At 41.3% G+C, this 18,801-nt stretch overlaps 1 protein-coding gene across 1 annotated transcript in view; it reads right to left on the bottom strand.

The window, feature by feature from the left end:
- Positions 1-4,841: 4,841 nt before the first annotated feature.
- LOC104168712 (Krueppel-like factor 12) overlaps positions 4,842-18,801 on the bottom strand; it is a gene marked incomplete at its 5' end in the record, with an annotated part of 72,786 nt that continues 58,826 nt past the window's right edge. The window contains one exon of the mRNA XM_009709392.1: positions 4,842-5,023. Coding sequence (XP_009707694.1) covers positions 4,842-5,023 — 182 coding nt within the window. The remainder of the gene's footprint in view (positions 5,024-18,801) is intronic.

The raw sequence follows: 18,801 nt of genomic DNA on the forward strand, positions 1-18,801 counted from the left end.
GTATAGTAAAATACTTTCAAGGTATTTTGATTTCTAAAGATGCAGTATCCTTATAGTTACATTTTTGTATTAAAACCTGATTTACTGTGGAAATTGATCAGAATTTAAGCCTTTTCAAGGTACCAATGGGTATGACTTCATAAGCATACATTACACAGCAACTGTTACGCTATAGCGGAACTGTGAAAATATAACAATCTTTCAATTCTTTGTGCACTTCTCCAGTTACAAATCACAGGCAAAGGCATAATACAGTAACATAAGCTGGTTTCTTAAGAAGGCAGTATTTTCTTTTACAGTATTTATTTCCAATTTTTCCTTTTCTGATTTTTTTTTTAGAATAAACATGTTTATTACCTGCACATGGGTGGAGGCACGTGGAAGTGCTGGGCTTTATATGCACAAGAGTATGGATGCGCATGTGGGAGCAGGGCAAATTTACTGAATGATCTTAAGACTTGTCTGCTGTGGAAGATGCAGTTTCACATACTGACTTTTCCAAACCAAAGTTCAAACTAAAAAATGAGCAGGATATTAATAGTTAAACTTACTCCAATTTTGAGGTACCCACCCTCAATAAAGGAGAGAGAGATTTTTTTCAATTAAACAGCATTTATTATCAGAAGATAAATTTATAAATGGCAACTAGAATACATTTTCAATGTGGCTAATGGAAAACGAGACTTATGATCACCATTATTCCTATTATTAAAGGGGAGAAAAGTTGTCCAGCTATTTGTCCATGCTCTGCACTGCAAGGTTACCCCAAACATCAACATCACTGATGTAATTTTCAACACTGTTAATTTTGTTATGCATTACTCCAGTAAATAATCATATATACAAGTCAGGTTAAAACTATTTAATTAATTGTGTAAGCATGATAGAGAATAAGGAATACTGCATCTTCATCCCAAGTATAAACTGCTGTTGCAATGAGCCAATTTTACAGTGCTGAATAAAACAGGTGCTCAAAAAATAATGACAATTAAAAATTTAAAAAATTCTGTATCAAAGCTGCTTGCTCATTATGTTTTCCTATAATGCTGGCTACCGAGACTTCCTGACAAATCCATTGACTCCTTTTGAAAACATATGAAACCTGACCCTTGGCAGCATAGTTTCCCTTGTAAGCTGTAATGAGCACGGTGGATTATTACCCATCCTTGACTCACACTTAAAAGCATAAATCTCTGTCTTTCTGAAAGAATGGGACACTGTGTATTTGTCTCTCCCAACTGCTCAATTAAGATGGACCTACCGTGTTCTGTCAAGATGAGATCTGGTATTTCTGCATGCTACATATGATATAAGCCTTCACCACAGTTTTGAAATGTCACGGACCTGTGGTGGGATACCAGGATTTCTGAGGAAGCTACCCTGGAGCAATCGCCCTTGGTCTTTGCACAAGCACTGAAGTTTAGGGGGTCTCAACTGCAGCCACTGAGGGAAGGACACCCTGAGAATGTGGGGGACATCAGCTCCACATCCAAACACTCGCTCCGACAGAGTCACTCCTCTTAAAATACTTCTGAAGGGGAAAACAAAACAGAAAACCTCACAGAGTATTTGGGGTCAAAGCCTGTGGGTGCTGGTATGAATAAGAAACTTGCCAAGAGCCACACTGGGTACTTGAAACCCAGTGGTGGACTACTGCTGGTTGTGTAAGTGGTCTAGAGGTAACAGCAGCAGGAAAAGCCCTTACATGTGTGCTGGAAAGGTTGAGGATGCGCTTCTCACCTGTGAAATAGGACAATTCAGTGTACACTCCTTTACCTTCTGGTGTCATTCTGTTACCATTGACATGCTCTGTGCTTGTGTCCCTTGGAGTGAGTGCTGCTTTAACCCTCGGTCATTTTGGGGTTCCTTGAATAAAACCAGATCCTCTTTCTGTTGCAGTGTTTCCTATGCATAAAGTAACAGGCAACTAGCTGAAAGACAACGGATTCACACAGCCCAACCTTGGCCTTGGGAGATGAGCCTCCCCAGAGTCTGTGATACATATGCTCCTCCTCGGGGCAGTTCAGAGCTGAATGCTGAAATTTAAGGCCTCTCAATTTCTCTTGGAGTTTTTCTCTCTCCATTGACTACAGGGCAAGCCTGAAGAGGACACTGGTCTCTCCCAGTTATACCCTGCCTTTGTGAATAACACCAGAGACGATCTCTCTCACTGTTCCTCTTATACGCTAATGGCCTTAAGAGTTTCTGGTCAAATAAACTTAATTTTCTATGGGAGAAAATAATCACAGATTCTGAAAGGAATTCTGTATGCCATCAGTTCTTCAACTGAATTATTGCTATTCAAGTAATGTTCTTGGGCAGGAAAATGATTTTATCAGTTGGTTTCTACAACTTTCCCTAAACACTGAGAATGACAGATCCATTTAAGGGGATGATATTGAAGTACATAAAAAACAGACCTCCGACATGATCCATGAACCATCTCACACACAACATTGACAACCAGTTTTTTAAACCAACAGCAGTAACACTGCTGATAAAGACTCACTCCTGCTGCCCCGGAATGCCGCAGGGCCTATCCACAAGCCCTGATCTGTTGCAGCCTTTTCATGCTTTGCACAGGACACTTAGTGCCTCTGCTTCATTCCTGATTTGGAGTCGGATACTAAAACATTGCTGAATTTGCTGGAAGTTGATTACCAATGCGGTCAATGGGAATTGATACAGGCATTTTTCCCACAATGGCTGTGAATTAATTTGTCTTGGGTTTCTCTGCTGATCACTTGGCAGAGGGGAGCCTGAGCTTTAGCAGTATTGAAGTTCTTCTTTCTGAGAGCTGATAAACTATCTGGTACTGGGGAATATTAAGAACGTATTTAAAGACAATCAAACTCTGGGGCCTGTGAAGGCTGTTATGAAGTATTATCCCAGTCATATTAATACTCAATTAACTGTAATTGCTTTCAGTATCTGTATGGGTACTCTGTGCTGTTTTTTCTTAAAGGTTACCTCAATTTCAGAATCCCCCCCATCATTACTATGGTTACTTCAGGAATCAGAAATTAATTCAGACTGGTCAAACATTAAAAAATGAACAAGTGGCATCACAAGTTTAATCTGTGGAATTCCTGGAACCAAATATTCATAATTAAATGCATTGCAAAAGACCTTTATGTATACATGTTTCATCTCTAAGCTATAAAAATCTCAACACTTATAAAATCTTGCCAAGCGCCTTCTTTGTCAAATTTAGCTGAATAGGCAGATCCTTGTGAGGAAACAAAACAGAAAAACACTATTCCATTTGCATGAACAACTGATGACTAAGAGTTTCTCTCTTTCCTACATAATTCAATTAATACAAATTGGTTCACAATTATAGGGCTGTATGGCAATGATCAAGAATTTCCTCTTATTTAATCTGAAAAGGCTTGGATTGAAAATCCCAGCAGAGGCAGCCACTGGAACCCATATAAAGGGCCATTTATATCATACTAGACAGATGGCAAAATCTTGCTATTCCCTAACTCCCAGGGAGAAACCTAATGTCTTGCAGAGCACCACTGCAGAAATGCTTCTCCTTCCTACTTAACGGTTCATCCACTGACTCCTCAACAATCAGCTCTCTCCTTTATCCTTCTTGCTTTCCAGACACAAGTATTATGTTGAAGGAAATGAAAGTACTTAATTGTGGTACCTAGCAGGTCAGTGAAACCATCAGAAAGATTAACTTAAATGATCTTATATACTATTTCTGCATATCCTCCCCTTCTGTTGGTGTGGAGTAAAGTATTGTCTTGAGAGCCATTTTACTCATTATTGCTTTTTCTCTGCATGAGATGCAGCCGTTTCTTCTCTGTTTTGTTTTGTTGGTACATTCAATTCCATTTCATGAATGGTTACACCACTAACCTTGGTACCAGCGAGTACAAGATCTGACTATTTCCTTGTGTTCAAATGACGGTCGTGGGGAAGAGGATACCTGCATGAAAGAAAACTGCTCATTGAGAACGCGGTAGGAGTTTTTAGACGGGCTCTTTCTACACAAATCAGAAAACATTCTAAGTAAGTCCATGGTAAAATACAGATACTTAATATCGTACTTTCAGCAGAGATGCTGCTGCCCCTTGTTTATTTTACAGACTTCAACAACAACAACAAAAGAAAAGAAAGGAAAAAAAAAAAAGATAAAAGAAAAAGGTTAAATGGCTGGTGTCCTCTAGGGCATAATGACAAATTGTGGTACAATATTAAAATGCCACCATCGTTATTGCAAAAGTCTGCTCAAGCGACCCTTCAGCAGCTCTGACAGCGGGACCTCTCCAACAGAATCTTCTTGCCTACTCACGCACAGCTTGTCTGTAGCACAGCTCGGGTGTAATGCTGACACTGGCCAGATGGTATTCAAAAGAAGGAGAAAAGACGGGATAATAGAGGTCTAGCGGTCTTGCTCTCATCATCATCATCGTCATCATCGGTTTGTGGTATTTAATCCTCCAATCAGCAGTGATTTTTCAGGAAGAAAATGTCCGACAGCTGAGAAAACATACAAGCTATAAACATTTTCTGTCAAAGGACGCAGCATGTAAAATAATGCCCATTCCTGTAGCATTTCGGCTGCTGTTTCCCAGGTGATTGTAATGACACTTTCAGGGGTAGCCATGCTGAGGGGCAGACGGGGTTAACTTCAGATGGCGAGGAGAAGAGTGGCACTTCTTTTCCTGCTTTTTTTTTTTTAAATTTCTGTTATTATTTTTTGTTACGGACATCAGGGAAAGCCCTGCCTGTTAACACTGTAGAGGGGGATTCAGCCCTGCTGAATTCACTCCGGGTAGTTAAGAGACCCAGCTCTTAAACTCGGCTGGAACAGGTAGCGTTTCTCAAACCAGCATGTGCCTGCGGCGGTGGAGCGCCAAGTGATCTGAGCGGGAAAAGCTGCGGTCACAGTCTGCACACTTGAATGGTTTCACTCCCGTGTGCTTGCGGTAATGCCTCGTCAGTTCGTCAGAGCGAGCAAACTTCCAGGTGCAGCCTTCCCAGGTACATTTGTAGGGTTTTTCTCCTGGAGAGACAAAAGAAAGAGAGGAGGGGTGGAAAAACAGGTGGTGACTTTCCCCTTGTTGCTCCTAATCCCCGCAACCCCCTCTGCACGCTTCCCATGAACACCCACTGCCTAGGGGTTGCTTTAGGCCAAATTACACAATTACGAGTACCAAATCTGCTGAATATAAGGAAAGGGCCTTGAGATTTCTCATTCCTGTGGCATTCACATGACTAAGAAAATCAACAGGATTAAGGCAACAATATAGATCCTACCTTGCAGGGGTGATGCTGGGATTAACATCAGGACAAAGGGCTGTGTAATTATTCTCAGGATTACCATATGAGTTTGCTACCCTCATCTTGTCAGGCTACACTTTCCCCCAAAATGGCCAGATTACCCAATATTTCAGCAATTTATTACAGGCTGCCACAGACTTCCAATTATTTTTATGAAGTTTAGGAAGGTTTCTAATTATTTGTGTAAACAACACTGCAGGACATTTCTTAGCAAGCTGGTAAAAATGAAATACGATTTCCTAATTAAACTTAAAAATTCAATCTGCAAAATGTCCTCTTTATTTATTGCACTTACTTTCAGTAAAATTAATTTTGCATGTAAGTTGTTACCAGGAACGGTGTACAATTTTTAAATGTACTCAGCCATGGGACTTGCACAACACTGGTGATAAATACTCATTTACTTCAATGAGATGAGACTTGGGCTAAGTGTAGATTTTTTGAATATCCCACCCTCTGCTTTTTATTTAAAGGTAAGCATGATGCTTGCCCCACGTTCTGTGTCAGAGGAGAAGATTAATACAGCAAAACTGGATTTTGTGCTTTCATAAAGCAAACTGTTAGAAAACCCCATTTTTGCCATGTTTGTAGGCTATACTTATTTATGATTTCTATCACCAGCCCTCAGTGTCTACATGTTAAATGCTCTTGGCAGTTACCTTGATCCCACAGTAGAGCATGCACCAAAACCGAGGAAGGGAAACTGTGTGAGGTCTGTATATATTTTCCCTTGGTGTGTCAAAAATTATTTTTTTACCTCCCCTTCTGAAACCAGCTAATCACGACCAGGACAACAAGAGAGCATCTCTGCAACAACTGTTTCCTTCATCAGGCACAATCATTCCTCAGTTATTTATTATCTCTTATGAATCATGAGCAGCTTGGAAGAAACTATTTCAATTACATGAACCAGTGATGCAACACCTGCTTTGTCGTAGGCTGCACCTCCCTCCATGTGTCTCTTCAAAAGTCAATAAATGCTTTGCTGAGAGCCCTTGGTTTCAAAAGAAAATTCCGAGTAAGAATATCATCACAAAGTTCAAACAGACCTGAAAAGTCCAGCTGAAATGGTCATGGGTGCCTCTGTAAAGAAATCGGATGCTGTACAAGCATGCCAGCAGGGATGTCAGCAACATTTGTGCTCCTTGGGTTGGTACCTTCTGTGCACCATCTGGGTTGTGTTGCAGTTTTGATGTCAGATGGGGGGTGGGAAACAGTTGCTGTGAGGAGAACACAGCAATCCAGGCTCTGAGGTGACCACAGCCCATAGCTGCACCAGCAGCAACTTAGCCTAGATAATTTTATAGTCCTCAGCCTAGCACGAAGCATCAAATAGCGTTCACTGCCCCTGGGTGGCTGCAGTGTTGGGCACCTGGAATCTGGCAGCTGCTGCGAGCTGGATGGGCACAAGCAACATGGCAGACGGTGAGTTGCACGCGCTTCCCAACGACACAGTTCTACAAAATGTGCTCAGATTTGCCACCGAACTGTTTTACATACATGTCCTTGCAACAAACAGTTGGTGTGGAGAGCAGTACAAATATAGCAGTATCCCCATCCAACTTCGCAGGTCTATCCTAACAGTCTCATCACACTGCATCAATAGTTTCCAAGTGGGGTGCTTGCCCATCCATGCTCAAGGTACTTTTAAACTTTCTGTTTAGACTCTGGATATTGCCCCAGTTGGTTTCTTTGGTCACAGAGACTTCCAGAGCTGGGGATACTTCTTAAGCTTTGGATTCTTATTTAAAAGCATCTGAAATTCTAAGTCTCTCCTACCACACAGAATCATAGAATCGTTTCGGTTGGAAAAGACCTTTAAGATCATCGAGTCCAACCATTAATCTAGCACTGCCAAGTCCACCACTAAACCATGTCCCTAAGCAGCACATCTACACAGGGGTGGTGACTCCACCACTTCCCTGGGCAGCCTCTTCCAATGCTGGATATCCTTTCGGTGAAGAAATTTGTCCTAATACCCAATCTAAACCTCCCGTGGCACAACCTGAGGCCATTTCCTTTTGTCCTGTCACTTGTTACTTGGGAGACGAGACCGACCTCCACCTCGCTACAACCTCCCTCAGCCTCTTTTTCGCCAGACTAAACAACTCCAGCTCCCTCAGCCGCTCCCCATCAGACTTGTGCTCCAGGCCCTTCACCAGCTTTGCTGCCCTTCTCTGGACATGCTCCAGCACCTCAATGTCCTTCTTGCAGTGAGGGGCCCAAAACTGAACACAGTATTCAAGGTGTGGCCTCACCAGTGCCAAGTGCAGGGGGACGATCACTGCCCTAGTCCTGCTGGCCACACTATTTCTGATATAGGCCAGGATGCCATTGGTCTTCTTGGCTACCTGGGCACACTGCTGGCTCATGTTTAGCTGGCTGTCGACCAACATCCCCATGCCCTTTTCCGCTGGGCAGTTCACCAGTCACTCGTCCCCAAGCCTGTAGCGTTGCATGGGGTTGCTGTGACCCCAGTGCAGGACCCGGCACTTCGCCTTGTTGAACCTCATACAATTGGTCTCGGTCCATCGATCCAGCCTGTCCCGATCCCTCTGTAGAGCCTTCCTACCCTCAAGCAGATCAACACTTCTGCCCAACTTGGTGTCACCTGCAAACTGACTGAGGGTGCACTCGATCCCCTCGTCCAGATCATTGATGAAGATATTAAAGATACTAAAGATATTTATGAGATCCTTCCCCTGCAATAGACTATTCGGTACAAAAAACCCCACATCTTCTTTCCCCTGGTAGACGACAAATGGAGAACCCAATGCAGGAAGGGATGGTTGGTGAAAGAGAAATACCAGAAATAGTTTATTCATCCATTAAAACAGTATCATTTCAGGTAAGAAACGAAAGTCAGCTGATGGAACGACGTGACTGCAGGTCACTCGGCTGGAGTTCTCAGGTGGTGCTTCCAGCCTCCCTCCTCAATGAGTTCTGCTTACCCAGCCCCTATAGAGCTATGTGAAAGAGACAGGACTAACCACATTCCTCTCAAGCTATTTACACCACTGAAGGCAAATCACTCTTACAAGCTCAACCTAAGAAGACCTTTCATTATTTTCAATTAAATATACACGTATAGCATAAGAAGGAAAAAAACATGCAAAGCAGCATTACTCTGAAGACATTCACTCATCTGCACCCTAAAAAAACCATTGTAAAGAAAACTGTGAAAGATACGATTTTTCATTAAGATTAATCAACAACATTTTACAGAAACCTGATTTTTAGGGAAGGAAAGAATAATAATATTACTTTTCTGTTAAACACCTACACTATCTGTGGATGGACAGGTGCTAGGAAAAAAATGTTCTTCATAGCCAATACTATACTAAGTCTTAATCTTTTGTTTGGTAACATGCCAGACATGAAGACTGACCACTGTGTTTGTAAAAACCAGAAGATCAAGGAGTTCAAAGGATGGAGAAATGACCAGTAGGAGCAGAACTGCTAGAGGACGGGACGGTAGTGTCAGGTATCACACACCAGCTTTGGCTGAAGAGCTTGAGCACTCATATCTGAAATTCTCAGTACAATCAACAGAGAGAAGCTGGATCTCGTCAGGGCAACCCAGAAAGCAATGAGTGAGGAGGTGGACAAAACAAGTTTGTTAATTGGAAGAAACTAGCCCCAGTGCTTATATGTATCTATATATCTATCTCCATTTCAAGACTGGATTGCAACAGAGTTGAAGTCAAATACTCAACCATTTTGACTCAGACACTTCTGCCTCTGTGTGAGCACTTGAGCTCAAGTGTCTAAGAAACTCTTGGGTTCAAAGTGTGGGCATGTTTCGGCTCCTTCAATGGCTTGGCAGCCTCCTGAGCATGGGTGCAGAGTTACTGTCATGCACCCAGACACTCAAATTCTCATTCAGCTCTAAGGAGCAAAAGCAGGTGGTGGGAGTCTTGCCCAGGGTAGTGGAAACATGGCAATGAAGGAGAAGACAAAACAGTGGACAGTTTTTTGGAAAATGGTAGTAAGAAGAACTGCACAAAGAGACTAAGAACCTGCGGCAATTAACGCGAGGAGCAAAAGAAAACTGGAAAAAGATAAAACTGTGTTAGTTCAATCTTCTGAATCTGTAAAGTTTTACACTTAAAGAAGTTACCCATTTAAAAACAAATGCCTGAAGCTGTGAACATTTTCACAGGAGCTGACCCTCTACTTTTGCACCTGTCTTTTGAGAGCTCTATTGTTTGGTCCCAAAACCTGACAAAATTATTCCAAAACACAGAGGAATTGTATTCTGATGCTATTCGCAGCTGTGTCATGCAATACATGGACAGTGAACAGTATGCCACAACAGGCATTTACATGGATCAAGCGGGACCCTGGAGCATGAAAAAGTTCTAGACCATTCCCTGTAGAAAACGAATATTTTCTACTGTTTGGGCAAGTTAATTATGAAGTTTTAAAGATATGACTCAATGCTCCAAACAGAACTAGTAATTTTTTTAAGCTTCTATTATCAAAACTTCTATTTCTAAGAGCCCTCCAAAACCTTGCCTTTTGTAGTCCAGATGCCACAACCCAAATTAATTACTTTTACCATATTATTTTTCCTACTCTACCATAATTCCTCTCACTTAAGCACTTAAGAACATAGTTACAATGGTTACTCATTACATCTCTCTAAACTCAAGCAAATAATGAAATAATAATGCTGAATAATGACCACTTTTCAGCCAGTCCTTCCAAAATTTTTCACCTGCCCCACAGTCCAACATCTGTCTTCCCATATCCTTATTCACATACTCTAACATCTGAAAGATCATTCACCAAGGAAATAAATCCCTCTCAAACTTTTACTTTACAACCCGATGACGTTCACATATTCCTTAAAAAAAAAAGCCCAATGTAGGTACCAGCAGGAGTCCATGTCATGTAACAGATGAAGGGACCAGGGTCCGTTCTACCCCAGGCAGAATTTCCCATGCAATACATTCCTCAGCAGCTATCCTCTGCCCATCAACTAGCTGGTATCATGGTATTTGATGCCAGATGCTTCAAAGACAGGCACCACAAAAACACCATGTAAACAGTTATGGGTTATTCTGCCAGCGGGGAAACTGCTCTGGAGCTCCAGGAAACAGAGCTGGGCTTATGTTCCCCAGGCAAGGAACTTCATTTACTGCAATTGCAGATGCCCCATGTACTCCCTGCACACTTGCAGTTCCTTTCATTTGTGTATTACTTAGGCTTCATTTATTCATTAGTTTAGCAGGTTCTTGGCAACTGTGTCATTAAGTAACAACAAGGTAACGCTGGCTACTACCAGGACAGAAAACATCCCAGTGGTCAAGTTCTAAACTGATTTATTTCTCTGACATAAACTCATTTCCCTCTCTGGTATTACAGGTGAGTGCTATGTTCCTTCTTATTTGCGTCCTCTTCAGACATCCCCATCTATCCCATTTTCATGCATATGGAATTGTCACCATGGCTCCGAGTTATTGTATCATTTCTCTGTAGCCCCTTCCTGCAATGGTACTCAGCATTTGGAAACACTGGTAATATTTTTATTCCAAATAAGAGTCAACTAGAAAATAAACATAAGGGACTGTTCAAGGGTACAGGCTTAGCCATCTAGTCAGATTTTTCTGTATTTAAGCTTTCATCACCCTGTGAAAGAGCCATATGCTGAAATTCCACTTCTGAGAAGGACAAAGTTAGAAAAGCACTTGGAAACGAAACTCGGTTTATAGGTTTGTGTATTGTTTCCAGGCTGGGAGGGTAGGGGCATAAGGGAGATGCTGTCCTTCACTCTGTTCACAAAATACAATGGGTCTGAGTCAAATCTGCATGGTTTAATAGGTGGCACCTGCCCAGCCCTGCTATCTACAGCCACATCTTTATACACTCAGTTTCTATTGCCATTACTTTTAGAGAAGCATCCTCCACATAAAAAGAGTGAGCTCCTAAGGATTTAGCCCATAACAAGTTGAAAGAAAATAAATAATCCAGCAAGTATGCCTCTGCCTATGTTTGATGATGTTAAATGTTCTAGTCAAAGTCAACAGATCTGCAGCTTTATGGGGTTGAGGACATCTCCTGGTGATTCCTGGTTTGGTTTCTGCTACAGGATATTTTGCAACATATATAAGATGTCGCATTTATGTCAACTGGTTTCAGCTCCCACGTAAACACCAAAATTGTTCTGAAACATATGAGACAGTCACACTGCACCCATACTGATAGGACTCTGGAAGGGGAAACTAAATTGAAAACCACAAATGATGGCTAATTAGATTTTGCATTTCTACTAAAAATAAGCAATTTCAGGCAGAAAAAATTCTTTTTACAGCAAAAACACTATCAGATATTGAGCACTGTCAGGAAGAGGGCAGCTTAGCTTTTAGACGCAGGGGAAAGGGAAAAATTACAACTCTTACATTTTGCGTGATATTTTTATTAGTATTATTTTTTAATGAAAAAACATCAGAGCACTTATAAAGCACTTTCCAACTTCAAAGTGTCTCATAAAGCTTTTTTTTTACATGCAATCCTTCATAAAAGTCTGTCTTTGTAATAGCACTGTGTAACAAATATCATGTCCATGCTGCAGGTAGGAAAACCAATATAGCGAGCATCAGCAACCTTCCCAAAACTGCAGAGAAAGTGAACAGCAATGCTGTGACTTACGTATTAGGAACACCTTACTTTCTGTAATGAAACTGCTAGATCTCAGTTTGATCCCTGTAAAAGTTTGAAATATTTTCAGTAATTTTGATGCAAAAATCCAATTCAATCATTTAGATGTCTTTCTAAAGGTCATCTGGGACCTCTGTTTCCAAGTTACTGATTCACTATATCTCTTTGGTGAACACAGTGAATTTGACTTTTGTGCTTCTGTATTGTCAAAATATGCAAATAAAATATCTTTCTGGGAAGAGATTAAAGTTTTGTATCAGTTGAGCAAGTCTGGCAAAACAGTTTCTATGAGCAGAACAGGAACATACTGTGCTGCCCGTGACACATCTTGAAATTCAGGTTTTTTTATTCCTTGTTCTCAGTCTGACTTAGGGACATGGTTTCTTCATGTGAAAACTGGGAACAAAACAATTTCTTCAATTCAAAAATACAATGACAACCTTCACTCTAAAACAAGAGACAGAACTTCATCACACTTTTGACAGCTCTTGAACTGATTATTTACAAGTTCCACTTCTGATAATGCAGGGGCGTGTCCTTTCCCACATCACAACACACCACCATCTTTTCATTTCACTGCACTGCTGAGCTTGGGTCCTGTTTGCCGTCCTGGTCCTTCTTCTAACTCCCTCTGCAAGACCAGTACTAGTTCAGCAACCATAACTCACTCTTTCTCCTGCTATCGTCCCACATGCCCCTCTAGGTATACAGCTGCCTTAGTTTGCCACTATCTTAATACAAATCCCAGCAAAAAAGCCTTTGTGATCAGACTCACAAAATTCAATTCCATAATTTAAGAAGGCAAATCCATTACATCAGTCTCAGCCCTGTTCCGTCACTGCATGCCCAGGAGAGAAATGAAGAGGGGGAATCCAAGAAACTTCTCTTCCACATTTTCTCTTTTTAGACTTCTGCACAGAGACTTTGTCCCACAATGGGACATACCTGGTACTATGTGAGATACAAATGAATTAACGCTCTGAGACAAGGATTAGTTACGTACATTGCCAAGGGCATTGCTAACATAAAGTGATAAATTTTAATTCCTCTAAAACCAGAAAAAATAAAATTTTTGGAAATGTAAAAGGCCTCTTCCTTTGCACCTGAATCCAAAAGCCAGACCAAATCCCAACAGTAGATGACAAATAGCATTTTATTACCCTTCCTCATATTTTTTTCCTGCATGATGTGGTACATATATAAATATTTGAGTATACGTTAAGTGCATATAAATAGTCTTAACATATGTATTTTTTATGTATCTATGTAGTGGAAGATGGCATGAAATTTTCTCCTTCCCTCCAGCCACAGCAAATATATGGCACTATCTAATTTCCAGTGCCATGGGGAAGGCTGAGATTTCTTCTTTTACAGCAGCCTTCACTCACAAAGGTCTTTGGGAAAGATGATGCAACAGATCCGTATTCCCACCAGCAGCCAACTGCACGGAGGGTGCCAGCAGACCCGTGCACTACCTCTCTTTAACTGGGGTGCCGCAGGCCTGGATTTTAGTCCGCCCTCCCCAAATAAAACACCTTTCCTTCATTGTGGTCCAAACTGCAAGGGAGACGCCAAACAACTGACACTTCACTTTTTCATCTGCCTATGATTCTGCTATTGTCACTCCTCCTGGATTCTCCAGGGATTGCTCCACCATGTTCAAGAGCAATATTGATATTTCTCAGTATAAAAGTTAAACTTTCCACTACCTGTAAAAAACAAAACAACAAACAAACCCCCAATGAAATAAACAAATAAACCCCCAAAGAAATAAGCAAACAAACAAAAAACAACAAAAAGGCTCCAAGGGATAAGCCTTGTCTCACTCAGTTTTGCATAACTGATTATTTGTTGTTTGCACTGTGCTGGAAGTTAGGCTCAAGCAGAAGCTGGGACCCTGGTATGCTGGGCTGTCTGCAGAAACAGAGTACTAAAAAACCCACCTCCCATTTAAGTAAATGAGTTGTGAATGGAATTAAGCATCCCAAATGAGGGGATACCAATTTTTATCACCATAAAAAGCAGAATAAATATATACGATACTAAAGAAAAATATTAACTGACAAAAATACACATGGAAAAAGATCATCAGAGTTAATGTGACCAAGATGCCACTATATTTCATTTCCTATGTGGAGAAAACACTGTAGTACAGAAAATAATCCCTTGTCCTACGTAAGTGTCTTCTGATTTTTTTCCTTCCCCACGAAACAAGAAGTTTTTGTAAAATTTCCCCAGTTTTCAACCTACTTATTTCCTAAAAGTGAAGACTGAAAACACTAGCTTTCAGGCTCTATCTCTTGCTGCCTTTTAGCCATGGAAAAAAGAAAGCAGAAAAAAAGAAAACCTGACCAGAACATTAAAACAAAGGCTTTTGTGAAGCTTACTTGCAGTTTTGAGCATGCTCCACTCTCAAAGACCATGTTTCTGATCAATGGCTGCCCTGAGACGGACAGTGCAGGCACGAGCAACTCCAGACACACTTGCCGAAAGACACGGGATATCATCAGCAATGGGCGTTTCGGTAGCAAGTTGCTATCCTGTTCCCTCTGTTGGGGACTGAGCGGGCTGCAAGAGTTAACGTCCTCAGAAATCCTGTACTGTGTATTTACTCCTCGGGGTCTGGATGCAACATCTGGGAAAGCATTTTGGAGGGAACTTTCACGCCTTCATGCCACTGCAGGGCTACACATGGTAGACCACAATCATGCCTGAGACCTTAGATGAACTGCAGTTCTTTGGAGGTAGAATATTAAGTACTAAATGGTTTGCTTTAGAGAAAATTTTATTCTGCATAATGAAATTATCATTATTCCCTCGTGCCACACACAGACAAAACACATATGCACCCCATATTTACAAAGTCAAGGGGCACTGTTGCAAATATTTTTCATAACCTAGAGACTGAAAGCAATCACAGATGCAATTAGACTTGCTTTCCCATCAAAGTGCCTTGGAATAACCACGTGGGCACTCTTCCATATCGGCACAGCATCAGACCTACAATGCAGAGGAATGACTCCCCGTGTGTAAGGTGAATTCAGAACTCACAAAATGCGCCAGAAATTAAATCATTCAACTTTCCACAGAGTGACTATTGGAAGAGAACTCGATGTACAAGCTCCTTGTGGTATGGACACCTGCCCATAAGTAGCTGGACTCAGACAACTATCTCACTACATCCAGAGGTTCCCATTTCTGAACATCACCTTACTAGGCTGTGGAGGCGTTGGTAAGCCTGACTTTATACCCTTCATACATATTGTACCAGCAGACATCTGCTTTTAAATATATTTCTGTCCTGAAATGTGAACCCTGTCACACCAATGGGAATAGACTGAGGCTTCAGCAGCCCCGTTTATTAAATAATCTGTTTATCTTCTAAATAGAAACTGCATGAACAAAGAGTAGAAAAGCTAGAAGTGAAAACTTCCATGAAATATACTGGTTTCCACATTGGAAAGCTCCACTGTTTATTGAAACTGGCAGTAAATTCTAAACACTAAAAGAAAGTATTTCTTAAAAAATAAAAGCATCACCCAATACAAATAGAACCTCCTATTTTACTCAAAGCAAATTAATTTTCAAATTGGCTTTGTTTATTTAAATTCCCAGTTTCTGGAACAGCATGCGAACCTGCTGTTGCAGCTTTTTTCGTCCGACAGATTTACGTGGAGGAGGGAGAGTTCTGGGATAAGGGCCTAGGGAGCACGTAGGACATGAGAAAGAAAAGCTGCGCTTTTGAAGAGCGAGGAGTGAGTCTGGAGGTTAGGTGACAAAGAAGTGTTAATTGTAAAGTAGGCCAAAAATCTACACAGTTTAAGTCAAATCCAGAAGGATTATTTTAAAAATTTTGCTTGTGCCTAATATTTGCGTAAAGAAGGGATTAGAAACCTGTAAATATCTCTCTGGAACTTATAGTTAGCAAAAGGCACTAAACAGACCTTAAGAAAACAACAGGTAATGAACGGGGTTTTAAAACCTACAGAGCAAAAATAACTTTTTTGGTGCCTCCGACTTCTTAAGTCCACTCTCAAATTGCTCAGAGGAAAATGTGAACAAAGACTAATGACAGGGGTCCTTTCATATTAAAATAATATATGAAGCAACAGTGAGTGAGAGGAATGCAATGTTTGAAAGAGCACAGACTAAATAAAACATCCATGTACTCACTAGTCCTCTCTCTTCTAGGGTGGTGTCTCAACCCAGCCATAAAGGAACATCTCGGGAACAATGCTGTCATTTTCTCAGGTACAAAACTGTATTTCTGAGATGTTTACTGTCTCCATGTAATGCTGCTGAAGACCCCCTGACATTGACAAATAGGCTTCATTACGTCTGTGGCAAAGGTATTTGCTCTCATCTCTCAGGAATGATATAGGCGTTGATCAAGGATAAAGCACCAAACACCAAAAAATTCATTTGGCCTGGGGGCTATATTCAGCCTGCCTCTGTAAGTGCCTAATGAAGCAGCCCCATCTTCTGCAGCAGTGATTCAGCCCTGGTGCTGGCTGGGGCTCACAGATAAAAAGCAGCAGTTCCAGCCCAGTGTCTGAGCCCCACAGAAGGTGCTCTGGTTACAGCCCTTGCCCTCCTCCACCCCTCTGAGGCAGGAGCAAAGCCATGGCTGTGGCTATACGATGGCCTACTCTCATGGACTAAATCCATTCCTAGTTCATGCCAACTGGAAAGTCCCAGGCTTTTGCTGCCATTGACTCCAGAAAGCCACTCTGTCATGTTCCTCCAGAAATTTGTAACTAATGAGTGAAGGAGGGTAGCACAGAAATGCAAAGTGCTGATTACTCCTACAATAAAAGAAAATCCTATGGAGGTGAGACACAAGGAGCAATCTCTTCTGTATCAGATGTTGTAAAATTATGTCCCACATAACCTTAAAGCAGGCATCTTCCTTCCTTATTGACTTCTTCAGGATGATTCACACAATGCTTTAAACTCCTTACCGTATGGTAAGAAGGTAGCCACAATGAGTTAGAACTGGATTTAGCTGTGAGCAACTTTAGATGTGAAATACAAGACAAACCAAATTTCCCTTTAAATGACTATGTAGTCGGTTAGATTTCTCAGGTCACAGTCCCCATGCTAGGCACCATTTTGGGACACATTCACACCACCCAGTGTACTCTGCATACTCAGGAAAAAAAGCAGAGATTTAAATCTCTGCCACATGTATGATGCATTCTACATGTTTTAAGTCTCTGTGTTCTTTACCAGGCCCCCAACAGACAGTATAATTTGCCTCTTCAATTTACATAATATGCATGCAAATTTACATGCTCTCCCTACTTGGGAGGAGACAGATGATGTCTATGAAAACTGGATCACGACATGCAAAGGTTAGCTTTGGTACCAACAGGCCTGCAATTCAGGTTAAAAGAGGACACTGCACACTAGGATTTGCAGACTAAGTAGCCTGTGTACGATAAGTGAAAGCAGCTTTTAGCCAACAGGTCGGCCAGCAGGACAGTTTGCCCATGACCGGCTGCACCACCGCATGTGTGCCCTGGGACATCCCCTCCAGCCAGTAGCCACTGTCCTGCAGCATCTCTGCTGGCAGCCAGAACCTGCCATCTTTTGATAATCACGCTTTTCATTATTTAATGCATTAACAAGGCAATTGAAATCAGTATGAATAAAAAAGGGTTTGTGTGTTTTTCGTATGATCACTGTCATCTATCCAAAAGGAGTTTTCACGTTCTAATGTTTGCTTTGCACTGTTACAGCAACTAGCCCAAAGGGGCCTGGATGTTTGTTCGTGTTTTCCCTCTTCTCTCTCCCTAAAACAGACTCCCCTGTCCTCTCATCTTTCCATAAACACACTTTATCCACAACTATTACGTTGATTGAAGCTAGAATGAAATGTGGCTGTTATTTCACCAGAGACTTTACTGCCTTGCATTCGACCTGATAAATGGCATGACCGTAAGGCTTTGTCCTGTTGCCTTCACTATATCTAGCTTATGAACCTATTTTCATTATAGTTACAGATGACTGAAAAATAATGACAAGTCAGGTGAAATTTTGCAGGGAAATTGCAAACATTTTTGACTACTTTGCAGCTTTCCACTGACATTTTAGAAACGTCCAGCCAACTAGAGAGGAGGTCAAGATGTATGTCCTCAATTTTATGACATGAAAATATCTGCCTGCTTTTTGCCAAAATAATGAAATTAATTATTTAATGCATTTTACAGTTTTCACAGACCTGCGATTTCCAGTTTCACCAACTTCACAGACCAGTTACTAAAGTCTAGGCTTTGTAACCCATATCAGCCTCTCAACAGAAGGCATGATTTGACTCTTTGATTTACATAAAACATATCAGATTTTCATCATCTCTCTTCAGAGAGAACAGAGTCTGTAGATATTTCACGAACCAAGGCCAGCAGAAAAGGAAAAAGCAATTCATTAAGATAAATTTAAATATTTTTAGAACGAAATATTGATAGGGAAAAAAAAATGGAAGGAGGCAGTATTACTTAGTCTGCAATGCTCAGCTGTCCCACTGGAAGTGTCAGTGGCAACTTTAGTACTGCCTAAAAGGCCTGAAATAACCACTACATATCATAAAATAACGCTACGGTTGTTTCCCTCTCCATCTTCAAAGCAGCAAACTGAAGAAGGTGAGTCCCACCAGGGCTGCACAGGGGCAGCAGTTACAGCTCTCCCCACTCCTGAGGCCGACACCAGAACCTATGCTGAGTGCAACGCAGACATATGCAGACCGGGAATGCAACCCAGGGCTGCTGGTCTTCCCAATTTTAAAGATTACTCATTTGTAGAGTCACACGTTAGTAATTTTCTTTAAGCGCACTGAAG

This window comes from Cariama cristata, unplaced genomic scaffold, assembly GCF_000690535.1.
Source record: "Cariama cristata isolate BGI_N322 unplaced genomic scaffold, ASM69053v1 scaffold9201, whole genome shotgun sequence".
In the NCBI taxonomy this organism is placed as follows: domain Eukaryota; kingdom Metazoa; phylum Chordata; class Aves; order Cariamiformes; family Cariamidae; genus Cariama; species Cariama cristata.